This window comes from Buceros rhinoceros, unplaced genomic scaffold (assembly GCF_000710305.1).
Source record: "Buceros rhinoceros silvestris isolate BGI_N320 unplaced genomic scaffold, ASM71030v1 scaffold37455, whole genome shotgun sequence".
In the NCBI taxonomy this organism is placed as follows: domain Eukaryota; kingdom Metazoa; phylum Chordata; class Aves; order Bucerotiformes; family Bucerotidae; genus Buceros; species Buceros rhinoceros.
In genome coordinates this window covers 10,380-22,354 of record NW_010415256.1, presented here as the reverse complement: position 1 = coordinate 22,354, position 11,975 = coordinate 10,380, and the positions used below count along the sequence as shown (strand labels likewise).

Here is an 11,975-nt window from a genome sequence, read left to right as displayed (position 1 = left end):
AACCCCCCACCCCCCCCCTCCTAACCACCAGGAGAATACCTGACCACAGATGCAGACCATCGAAGCCATAGGAATACAAATCATCACCAACACCATTTCCTCCCCATTCTGCTCCGCCCCCTGGATACGGCGAGTAGCCCTCTGTTGAAGCCCAGCCCACTCGTAGATGAGTTGATTCTGCAGTCACAAAGGGCTCTAGATGGTCCACCATAAGTTCATAGTACCATTTTCTGTATTGGGCAGAGCCTTCACTAATCCCCAAGAAGATGTTTGGTCGCATGCTTAAACAGAAAGAATAAAAATGGTTCTTAAAAACTTATTCCAAGAACATAATGAACTACTGCAAACTTTTCACTAAACTCAAATTTCACGAGTGTTTTATGTGATTAAAACAATACAAGTAATTTTATTTCAGAGAATCAGAATCATAGAATACCAGCTTGGAAGGTACCTCAAGGATCACCTAGTCCAATCTTTCTTGGCAAAAGCACAGTCCAAACAAGATGGCCCATCACTCTGTCCAGATGAACCTTAAAAGTGTCCAGTGTTGGGTAATCCGTCACTTCCCTGGGGAGATTACTCCAATGGCTGATTGCTCTCATTGTGAAAAATGTTCATCTTGTGTTCAATCAAAACCTCCCCAGGAGTAACTTGTACCCATTACACCATATATTTTCCACATGACTTCTTTTAAAAAGAGAGTCTCCATCTTCTTTGTAGTCACTCTTTAAATACTGCAACATGGTGATAACGTCTCCTCTCAGCCTTCTTTTCTTAAGACTGAGCAAACCCAGTTCTCTCAGCCTTTCCTCATATGGCAGCTTCCAAGTGGATTTGTTCCCTAACTTTCCCTTGTGGCATCTTCTCGGCAATGTCTTGGATCTTAGCTCTCAGAAAGCAGCATATTTATTTATTTATTCTGGTGAAAAATGCTCTCTATAGTTTAAGTAAAAAAATGATTGTTTCAGTAACTGAAACAGTATCCTCACTCAGATACAAGCAATAATATTTTATGTGTTTGAACACTTAATAGATGTTAAATCCTACAAAAATGACAGCTATTCACCAGTTACCAACAGAAACATAGTAAGTACATACTGCAGGTTTAATTTTACATAACAAAATGCATTCTGTAACACTGATTATCCATTGAAGAGAATAACATTTACAAAGATACAAAAGTGTCAATCTATTGCAAAATTCTCTTGTAGCTCTTCTTTCCTTATTCCAAGTGTTATATGACTCCATAATTCGTAGTAATTCTACCAGTCCTTAATATCAGTTTGATGTTCCTACTGCTGATGATTTTAAAGCACTTCACAAGCATACTTGAAAGGCAAAACTACTACTATGCTTATCCAAGATGTAGTTAAACAGCAATATGTAGAGTCATACATCTGAAGGTCATGAGGGAAAAAAAGGAAAGAAAATTATGTTTTTCTAATCTGATTAATCAGAATCTAGAATCTCATTCCAAAAAATCTGTCCCCAAATAATCATTACTGTGTCAGCTTTGTACTGAGAAAGCCATCCATTCTTGAATTAAAGTTGTAGAGTACAGAAGTATCCAAAATCAATGCTAGGTACCTTTCCTCAATGGTTGGTTACCCATATTGCAAAAAATCTTTTAGACTTCCAGGCTGAAGCTATCTACTTTTCACACCACTCCACTGGATTGAGTTATAACTTCTATAAATATTTTCTTCCTACATACAAGCTGCCTAATCAAGAAAAACGTAGCTCTAAGCCAGCACTAGCACACAGTATACATTCTAGCGTAGGGAACGCAGGGGGAGAAAGAAGGGTTGATATGGGCTGTTAAATACAAGTCAGTGTAAAAGCACTATTTACTGATCAGATTGCTTATAAAATAACTTGGTTTATTACATAAGGCTAATATACTTTCCTTCTAGAAGTAGATGGGGTGTCTTTTACCAAAAGTTTACATATAGATACTTTCACTTTGTTACAAGTCAAATATTTAATTTCCTTTAAAATATTTGACAAAAGCTATCTTCCAGAAAAGTCAAATCATTTGTAAGTAAGATCACCAAGAGAATCTTTTTCTGCCTGGACACAGTATCAGCTTTATTATGCCTTTGTCCAGACTCCACAGTTTAATCAACCTTTTTGTCCAACTTACTCTTTTTAGAGATTTCTGAACAGAATTTTCCAGTCCCCCGGAAAAGTACATTAAACCGCAATATCTTAGAAAGTTTCTTTGCCAATTATTTTTGGTGCAAGGTATGCCAGTCTCAGTCTATCATTAATGTTTTGAATGTTTCGCTGGTCTGACTTTTGAAAAAAATAATCTTTTTTTTCCCCTTATAACTGCAAGAATATGAATATTCTCATTCACAACTTCATAATGCAGAGGAAAAATATGTATTAACTATATTTGCTTTGTCTACAGTCATATTTGGTTAAGACAGCTCTACCTTCCCTGTACAAGATCCAAATTCACCTCAGAAGCTCAATCAGTACCCATACATTTAAAATTTCTTCCCATGCATTTTTAACAGATGTTTTCATAGTGATTTAAGCTTATCAGTTGTTCAAATTTATCCCCATTATACCATTCTTCCATGTGTTGCTGTGTGATTGGATGTGTTGGGGGAATTCAAGTCACAAGTGATTATGAAGAATATTAATGAATATATTAGCTATAAAACTGTCAAGTTCATTTCACCTTTAGACTTGAAAATGTCTCCTTATAATACATAGTTGTGCATTTTTTGTTTTTATCTAATAAATCCTATGAACTCTGAATTATAAGTACTACTTTCATGCTTCAACTTTCATTCTCACTTAATGATCAAGACATTTAAAAATAGACATAACTTTGAGACAGAGGAAGATCCCCCGAATCTTCACTTAAAGCCAGATTCTTCTGCTTTAGCATGAATTCAAACTCCAGATAAACATTTACTTTGTAAATATTACTTTGCTAGTTTAAGATATTCCTAGCTTCATCTTGTTATTAACGAGTGCTGGAAGGTAGCTTCTACAATTCTGTCAGTGGAAGGAAAGATGAGGGCACTCCCTAAGTATCCTAGGCACTGATGAAGGTGTAAGGCACTAAGTTCTTGATTTTAACCAATGGTGACTAGGAAATCTCAGAAGATCACAAACATAAACGCTATCACAGGACACTGGCTGACAATACTTTGAACGCACAGCTAGATCTAGACAAGAATCTTTAGAAGAGACTACAGTTTCAGAGACTTAAACAGTTTAGAGCAGCTGCAGCTTGTGGTAGCTCTGTCTGAACCATGATTCTAATCAATATTGCAAAGAGTATTTAAAATCTTAGTAAGAACAAAAATATCTTAGCAAAAGTTTGGGAAGGAAAACAGGTTTTCTGTAGTGACTATTTATTTTAACCATAAGTTTTATTCTGCTTTGTTCATAGATCTAGATTTTTTTTTTCTTTTTACCTGCTCACATGATTGACAAGGCGTGTCTGTAAGAGCAGGTCTCTTCCAGGAAGAAGATTATCACAGATTAGATGTTGATTAGACCGCACAGCTACCCCGTGACAAACACAGAGAGAACACAAAACATCCAAAACCTGGAGATTATCACAGATTAGATGTTGATTAGACCGCACAGCTACCCCGTGACAAACACAGAGAGAACACAAAACATCCAAAACCTGGAAAAAAAAAAAAAAAAGATTCTTTAAAATATTTTTGCATAATCACTGTGAGTTACTTCAGGCAGTATAATGCTATATACCTTGTTACTGGAAGATATCTAACGGCATGTACTTCATCTAACATCATAGTTTTGTTTTACAATTCTGAAAGTCTCCTAGCAATACTAAGATATATTTTTCCTGCTTCCCTTGAGAACTAGTGTGTATCAATGGTTTCATCAAAAAGAAGACAAAGTTCCTCTCTGCTTCTTCAAATTGCTCATACGTCTTTTTTTTTTTAAGAAAAGTTTAATTCCTAATTATGAATACAGAATTAAAGTATTTAACATCTAACTTCCACACAGAACAACATACTTGCTTTGTTGACAAATGTCCACCTAAATATACTTGACTTTTCTTTGCCTACCTTATGGTTTCTTCCATGTTTGTCCAAAAGACAGATGATTGATTTAATATGTCCTTCCTTAATAATGTTTAGAGCTTCTGGGCTTTCCACCAATACACAGTGTAAAACCTCTAAAATTCCTGGGGGAAAAGAAGAAAAATTATTTGTTCAAAGTGCATATAAAATCATAACTGCATGTAATACTTCTTAATACATTGCTCAGCAATATAGAATCATAATTTCAAAAATCATTGTATATGATAAACAAAACCAAACCAGCATTGACGTAATTCTAGATTTCCCAAAATAAGTTAACATAGTAAAAAAATTGGAAAGGCAGGGAAAAAAGTATAAAATAATTCTGCATTTTAATAATAAATACGTGATGATCAACAATCACAAATTCAAACACACTGGGTAAAATACTGGTTTTAAGAGGTTTTATACACTACATATGTATTATCTATATGAAATAATTCTCAACATTTAGGTATTTCTGTTTCTTCCCTTAGAAAACCATATGAACCACTAACAGAATCATACACCTCTGAATTAGAGAGCTGAGGTAAATTTCCAGTCTACTGGCTCACTGTGTCTACTTTTGTTTTTGTCTATAACAGCTATGCTGGGAGCCAGAGCAATGTTCTGAAAAAGCTGATAGAAAGTAGCATGAAACTAAGATGTGCAAGGAAGAATCACTAAATCTCCAGTGGCCCCTCAATTAAATGCAATTCCAATCCCAATAAAGCAGCAGCCATTGCCATCAAGAATCATTAGCTTTAAAATGGTTCCCTGCAATGGGGTAGTAAAACGGGCTCCCGTGTGTACTGGATAACATCACCACTTGCTTTGGGATCTTCCACATTTTGCAAAGACAAATATTACACATGCAGTTCATCATTATCAGTTGCTACAATGTAGCAACTTACAAATTACAATGCTACAACGTATCAGGTGTTGCCACAATGAAAAAATCAGAGCACTGAGGGAAAGCTCACAAGCAGTCTTAATTCTAGAGCTATGCAACTCTATTTGCACTGTACATGTCTCATCATTCTGTCTGTATTCAAGCCATGGCTCCAAACACTCAGCTTAACCCTTGCAAAGCAAGGTCCATAACACAAGACTTTTGCTCTTTGCCACGTTCTCCTCTTCTAAAAGAAAAATGTAGCACTGTAAACTCTCCTCGGCATGGGGCGAAAAAAAAAATCATCAAACAAAAACTCTCTCTCAGTAAGAGGACCCTGGTCTTTCTTTGATCCTAGTGAGTAAGAGATCATCAGCTACTATGGCTGAGTAAGAGTAGGGCCAGCAAAGGAAAAGAAGTTCCAAATGGCTACTAACTGAACACATTTTTATTCTCAGTACCAAGACAGCGTGATGACACAGATATACCAGATTTGAAAGAGTCTTTATGCTCATCAGCTGCTTCCCTCTCACCTTAACATTCCAGATGGGATCTAAAATTACAGAGGGAAGCAAGTGCTCTTCTGTTAGATTTCCACTGCTTTTGAATAAACCATTGAAAAAAAATAAATTAACAACAGCTAATATTGCAGTATTTAAAGACCGCAGTTCATCCACATGACTGTCCTCAGATTTCTGAATTTGTAAACAATAAAAAAAAATTAAATGTAAATTTAAGGAAAAAGAAAATGTATTTTGATTTATTGAGGGAATTTTTGCAGACACACACACTCCCATTTGGTTTTTTTTAAAGAATTTCTGAGAAACAATAAAATACAGCCGGAAACATTATAACTAACTGATCAGAAAGCCTCTCCCAAACCAAAACCTAAAAATCATAAGTTAACTGAGCAAGCATTTTAGAGACAACAAAGCAAAAATTAAAAGAAAGGCTGAAAACAAGAAACTTTGAACAGAATTTAAAGTAATAAGGATAAAAAAAAAGTTGGAACCAATATATCTGTTTCTGCTACGTACGAAATTCATGCTTATGCAGTGAATGATGAAATGTAATTGAATAAGTAATAACTATGAAACAATTATAAAATGGCATTAAAACCATTATCTATGAGGACTATAACTGGCCAGGAGTTCCAAGGCTAATCTGTTGTTTTTTATCAGAACAGCTGAAAACCCCATCTGAAGAATTTCCCAAGGATCTTATTGAGGAAAGCAATATTAAACACCATTAACGACTTATAGAAATAGCCTGTCTATGCAAAGATACACATCCATAGACTTAGGACATGTTCCATCGCTGTGCACCAGCAAAGAATAAATATCTTCAGTTCATGCATTATTTTTTTTTAATTGTTAATATCAGATCAAATTGTATTACACTTACTTGAATTTGGATCAAGGTACAGTTCTACTGAAAACAAAAGTAAAAAGACTAATACAGTCAAAACCACTGTGGACCTCCTCATAAAGAAAAAACAAAAAAAAATTATCTTACAAATGACAGAAATTGGGCTGTGCAGACTTCTTACAGAGGGATAAAAAGATATGAAGAATGTTATGAACATTCATATGTCAACAAAAACTTTTAAATTTATTCTTTAAACTTAGATTTTAGATTCCCATCTTTGTTACTCTGACAGAAGAAACCATGGTTAGTTTTAAACTATTTGCCATTTGAAAGTGGATTGGAATTCCCAGTGACTTCAGTCATGGCTGCAGTCATCTGACTTCATTCAGAACTCTCGTTTTAATCTTAGAAAACCTACAGCACCATCACCTTTTACCCCCACGCTCTTTAATGTTTGTTCCAGGGATCTGGAGGGAGATAACGCTGTCATCACTAATAAAATGTACAGATTACTCAAGGACTGAAATGTAGTAAAGGAGGAAGAGAGCAGATAAAATCACTATTTGATTTATCTGTTAAACATGTTTCAAACAAAGTGTATGTTTTAATGTGTTTGAAGGAGACATACATATGTAAAAAGAAAATGCAAGTGACTTCGCACAGATATTGTAGACGATTCTTCTGTTCTGTGCAGTGGCTCCAAAAGAAGTCACAGCCACAATATAATGAGCTACATGTGAACTCCCAAAGTGTAGCCCTGAAGGTATAAGACAGTCTCAACTACAGGTAAGAGAACGTATTAAACCTGAATTTGGTGGTGGTATGATTTGAGCTGTAATAGATACACACGTCCAATATTGACAGTAAAAATACTGACAAAAAGGATAAAAAGCTGAAAGTCATGAGAGCAGCAAAAGGAGACATCCTGTAGCAAGACAGCAGGAGCATGATCCTCCCAGCCCACCAATTTGACAGACAGGTGTCACTTGAACATGATAAAAGTACCTAGGGAGGTAAGAAAAGTGTTACAAAAGGATCCTGAGTCTACAGGGGTAACCTGTAACAAAATCAACATCCTCATTGTGTGCCACAGTGATCTAGGAATGCAGAGAAATCATTACATTCAAAACTTGGTAATTTGAAGTTTCCTACCTCTCATTGTAGCCCTGAAACACACTCTTAACACTATAAACGTTAATCCAAAATTAAATGATACCACAAAATCTGAGTCTGGTAACCATAACCTTGGAATTTTCAGATTTGTGTAGATAGATTCATAATCTTAATTTTGTCTTAGTGTACAGGGTTCATTTTACAGCCTTAAACTTTTCAATAATGAAAATATAAATAGTTTGAAGCAGTAAACATTCAATAATTAGTTAATGTTATCAATTAGATCAGCTGCCAAACAACTTCTTCAATTACTACAGCACCTGAATTCTAATTATCAAACACATTTTGGACTAAGGGCAAATTCCCTCTGTTTCAGAAAAAATTTCATATGAATGCACAATGTCTGTTTGGACTAATCCACTTTTAGATTGTCTACATTAAACAGAACTCAGCTCCTGTGATATCTCACTTCTACCATGGTCTACTCTGAGACACATTTATACTTGGACAAAACTTGGTACTGAATCAATTTCTAATTTAATTTGTACATTTCAACTCACAATTGCTGTTTATATTTAATGCCTTTGTTCTGTTTTCACAACATTTGTAGTTCAAGGGTAAGAAAAAAGTGAAAATAGGAATTTCACTGGTAAAATACTGGTAAAAGCTTATGGCATCAAATCTTTATTACAGCACATTCAAGAAAACACCTGCAGGAGACATATCTGACAACTTCAGTGTTGAAGGTGAACTTAATTTGCTGTGATTAAAGGACTGTGATGTTTCTTCCTCACAAACACTCTACCTTAGAAAATGAATTAATTATTTAAGGTGAATATGTGCAGCCAGGTATACTTATTTAAAAAGTGTAATATAGTCCAGTATTTCTCCCTATTGTAGGCCTACCACTGCAAATTAAAACAGTGAATATCCTCAGCCCAATCAAGCCATAGAAAGCTTAAAATCCAGCAGGCAAGCATCCCACGTAAAATCACAGAAGCACATTTACATACCAAAAGCTAAACCCACTGTGCCTCTCGAGATAACTAAAGTACAGTGTAATTATATATTCTTGTATAACTGACTCTCTCAAAATCAGAAAAAGTCTTAATTATAAAATCAGTTTTGGAGGCAACATAGAAGTTATGTTACCAGAACATATGGCGAAGGAGTTCAAGTAGCCTAGCTTCTAAAAGAAAACGGAGAACAAAGGAGCATTGCAAATATTATTACCTCCAGAATTTTTGCAGCATATCACGAGGTTTATTATGCAGTACAACTACAATATCAGATTACTTTGCAGTTTACAGAATTCATCTCATACCTTACTATAATATCATAAATGTAAACATTTAGGTTTTAATTTTCAAACTGTATTTTTACTTTTAGATTAATTTTTAAAAATACATACATACATTACAGAAACCATGTAATACAGAATTTTTAGAGCTGTCGTAATAAATTTCATCTTCCGCTTCCAAAAATTGAGCGCAAACTTTTCCATTATTTCCAAAAATCCTAGCCCTAAGAGTTTCAGATGTGTAATTGGGTCTCTTAGGAAATAATCCCACTGTGAACAACTGAGGAAGAACATTGAAATTAAGAAGGCTGGAGTAAAATCCCATGAAAGTGCATAATTGTAAGAACATTCTTCTTAGATGAATGCTCTCACACCAAAGGCGGACTGCAGTGGAGAAAAGATTTAGCCTGTGATTTTGCCAATTTTTAAATGCTTGTTACAGTTTAAATTCTGTTACTCAAATGCTCATGAAAGCAAGATCATGGCATCTGCAGAGCAGTATTCACTAAAAATAATGTAAACCAACATCAGTGTTCAGTCATGGCATCTTTTGTGTTAGGATCCCTACAACTAATATACTCACTGCAGCGGTAGGACGATCAGCAAATCTTTAACTAGAAACCAGTGCTATGAGCAGCTATCTGTCAACACCAGCTGAGAACTGAAGTAGCAATACAGATTTAGCCTCAAGTGTTTCCATTGCTTCCTGTCTTGAGCAGCTCAAGGATTCAGAGTATAAACAAACCATAGCTGAAACACATCAGGTGCATGCCAGGAGTGGGAAGTAATAGCATAATAAAGCAGGACCCTCACCTTCAGGCCATAGTTCTGCAGCAAAAGACAGGAAACAAAATTCGGCAAAAATACTTCTATGAAACATTGCTGACTGCAGGGACTTACACTGGCAACTGCTTCAAAGTTTCTATACAAGCTTCCATCCCAAGAGAAGAGTAATTGACTTCTAAACTCTCTGCTTGCCCCAAGAGTTGTCAGAGGAGAAAGCTTCCAAGGGAATGAGCATCAATCTGCTGTTCGCAACTGCAACCACCCCCTGGCAGATCTTGCCAAACAGCTAGTGAATGCCATGGCAGTTCACCCTTGTTGCTGAGAGAGCGGACACTCCTGCCACTGACATCTGACAATGTTTTCCCATGCTGTTAGTCATTTCATCTCAGGAATAGATTTATGGCAAATAAACAAAAGGCATGTGAATTCTTCATAACAAAGCTGCCAGGAGCACAAACACCTCGTCTGCCTTGTTTACTACAGGACAAACCTGTTCTCAGTGGCAGCTGCTGATCAGACTACTGAGATAAGAAATTTGATAATATATGCCAAACAGTGATCTGAGGCTGAGATAACTCCAACTTTTACTTGGGATGCTCAGCAACGGCAGGATATTTCTCATGCATTAATGCCACAGTAAAAAGCTGACGACGACAACTGTGTTCTGTCTGTGACATTTCTTTTCAAATGCCTACCAGTCTACCAAAGAATTTTTACAATGGGGGACATCAACTCTTTCTGCTATTCCTTCCTTAAGACGTCAGTGAACCCAAGCACGCATGTATCTGTGGCAAAAGTATGATTTAGGAGTAGGAAGAACAGGATGGGGAGGGAAATTTTAATTCCTAAAGACAACTCTGTAATCAATGAAAAATTATTGTTGAAAGGAAGATTATTATCACACACAACACTAAAATAAGAAAATGGTGGGAATAAACTACAAATATATAACCAGAAAGAGGTGTTACATTGTTCTCACTGTTGTAACTATCCTGCTCATTATTCCAACTACAAACCTTCCTGCCTTTTGAACTTAGTGGAGAATAATTACAGAAAAATAAGGCTTAAAAGACTCTCAACAGGCCATCTTCCAAGAAAACAGCAACAAATACTGTATATCACACAAAACAGTCACAACTGCAAAAGGAAAACACTTCTTAGTCTGTAACTCTGAAATGGCTCCAGCTGAGTGAGAGCAGAGAACAGAAAAGGGCAGGGAGGGGAAATTATATGTATGAATAGTAATGACACGTGAACTCCAGAGAGCTGAAAAAACAGACAACAACATTTTAAAACATAGACATCGTTACATATTGAATATTTTTCAAATCTGTTGCTCTGCCTCCAGTGGATTCAAAATACTTCCGTGTGCTATTAATAATTAGCTCCTGAAATCCACCTTGATATCTACACTTACTGTGAAAAGATAAACATGAATCAGGCAATAAAAATGAGACAGGTTAAGACAAGTTTCTCTCTAATATTACAGTAAAACTATTATTATATTTAATACAAGAGGTTCTATTCAATTGGTTGGACTGCAATTCTGAGCATTGATGATTAATTAAATTATACAGGACATCACAAATATTTATACTGCTAATTTTATAGTCAAATAACAAAGAAAAATATAAATTAGAACTATATTAACATCAACATTATTTAAAAATGAACAAACTATCGAAATTGAGATTCCCTGTGATAGCAGAAGCATTACAAAACTGGTTGTAGCTTCTTGGTTGCTTACAATTCTTCTCTCCACAGGACTATTTATTACTCATTATTGGCTTAACATAGAATTTTCTCAACTTCTATACCAGAATCTGTATTCCAAACACATTTCTTAGAAATATTTAGTGGTTTCTCCTGTGTAGTAACCTCTCCTAGGTTTCTCCTAAGTAATGCAACTTAAGTTTTCTATGATGGCAAAAAAAAAAAAGAAAAAAGAAAAAAAAAGCTTCTAGATTATGTTATTACATAAAAAAGCTGAAATATCTCAAACCAAATTTGATTTTACTCTGTCATTATTTCATATGTTAACATTATTGAGCACTACATGTACAAATTCTCCAATTTGCATTATTTACATTTCTATATTTCCCTCTTTACTTTTAGTTACAGGGAGGAATAATTTTCAAGGCAAATTCCTTATCAGGTATAAGAGCTTAATTTAGACTTCAAGCTCCTGCTTGTTGTTTAATTTTCTGTCTAGTGTATATGAGAAATAAAGACTTCTGATAGGAGCTGTCACCATTTTTCTTATTTCACCTTCTTGATTGTCATATCCTCTGATTCACTTATTTGACAAATCACACATTGAAAGTTCCATGCTTTCAGTTACTGATGTAACATTTATAACTCCAAGAAGCATTACATGGGTAAGAATGAAATTTAAAACACTCGCCTTCACTGTGCATGTTGGGTTTTCCAAGAAATACTTTTACTAATCTTCAAAAAC

General features: G+C 35.3%; 1 protein-coding gene across 1 annotated transcript in view; it reads right to left on the bottom strand.

Annotated features, from left to right (window-relative positions):
- Nucleotides 1-39: 39 nt before the first annotated feature.
- LOC104494519 (ryanodine receptor 2-like) overlaps nt 40-11,975 on the bottom strand; it is a gene marked incomplete at both ends in the record, with an annotated part of 21,656 nt that continues 9,720 nt past the window's right edge. The window contains 3 exons of the mRNA XM_010137369.1: nt 40-281; nt 3,438-3,571; nt 4,065-4,183. Coding sequence (XP_010135671.1) covers nt 40-281; nt 3,438-3,571; nt 4,065-4,183 — 495 coding nt within the window. The remainder of the gene's footprint in view (nt 282-3,437; nt 3,572-4,064; nt 4,184-11,975) is intronic.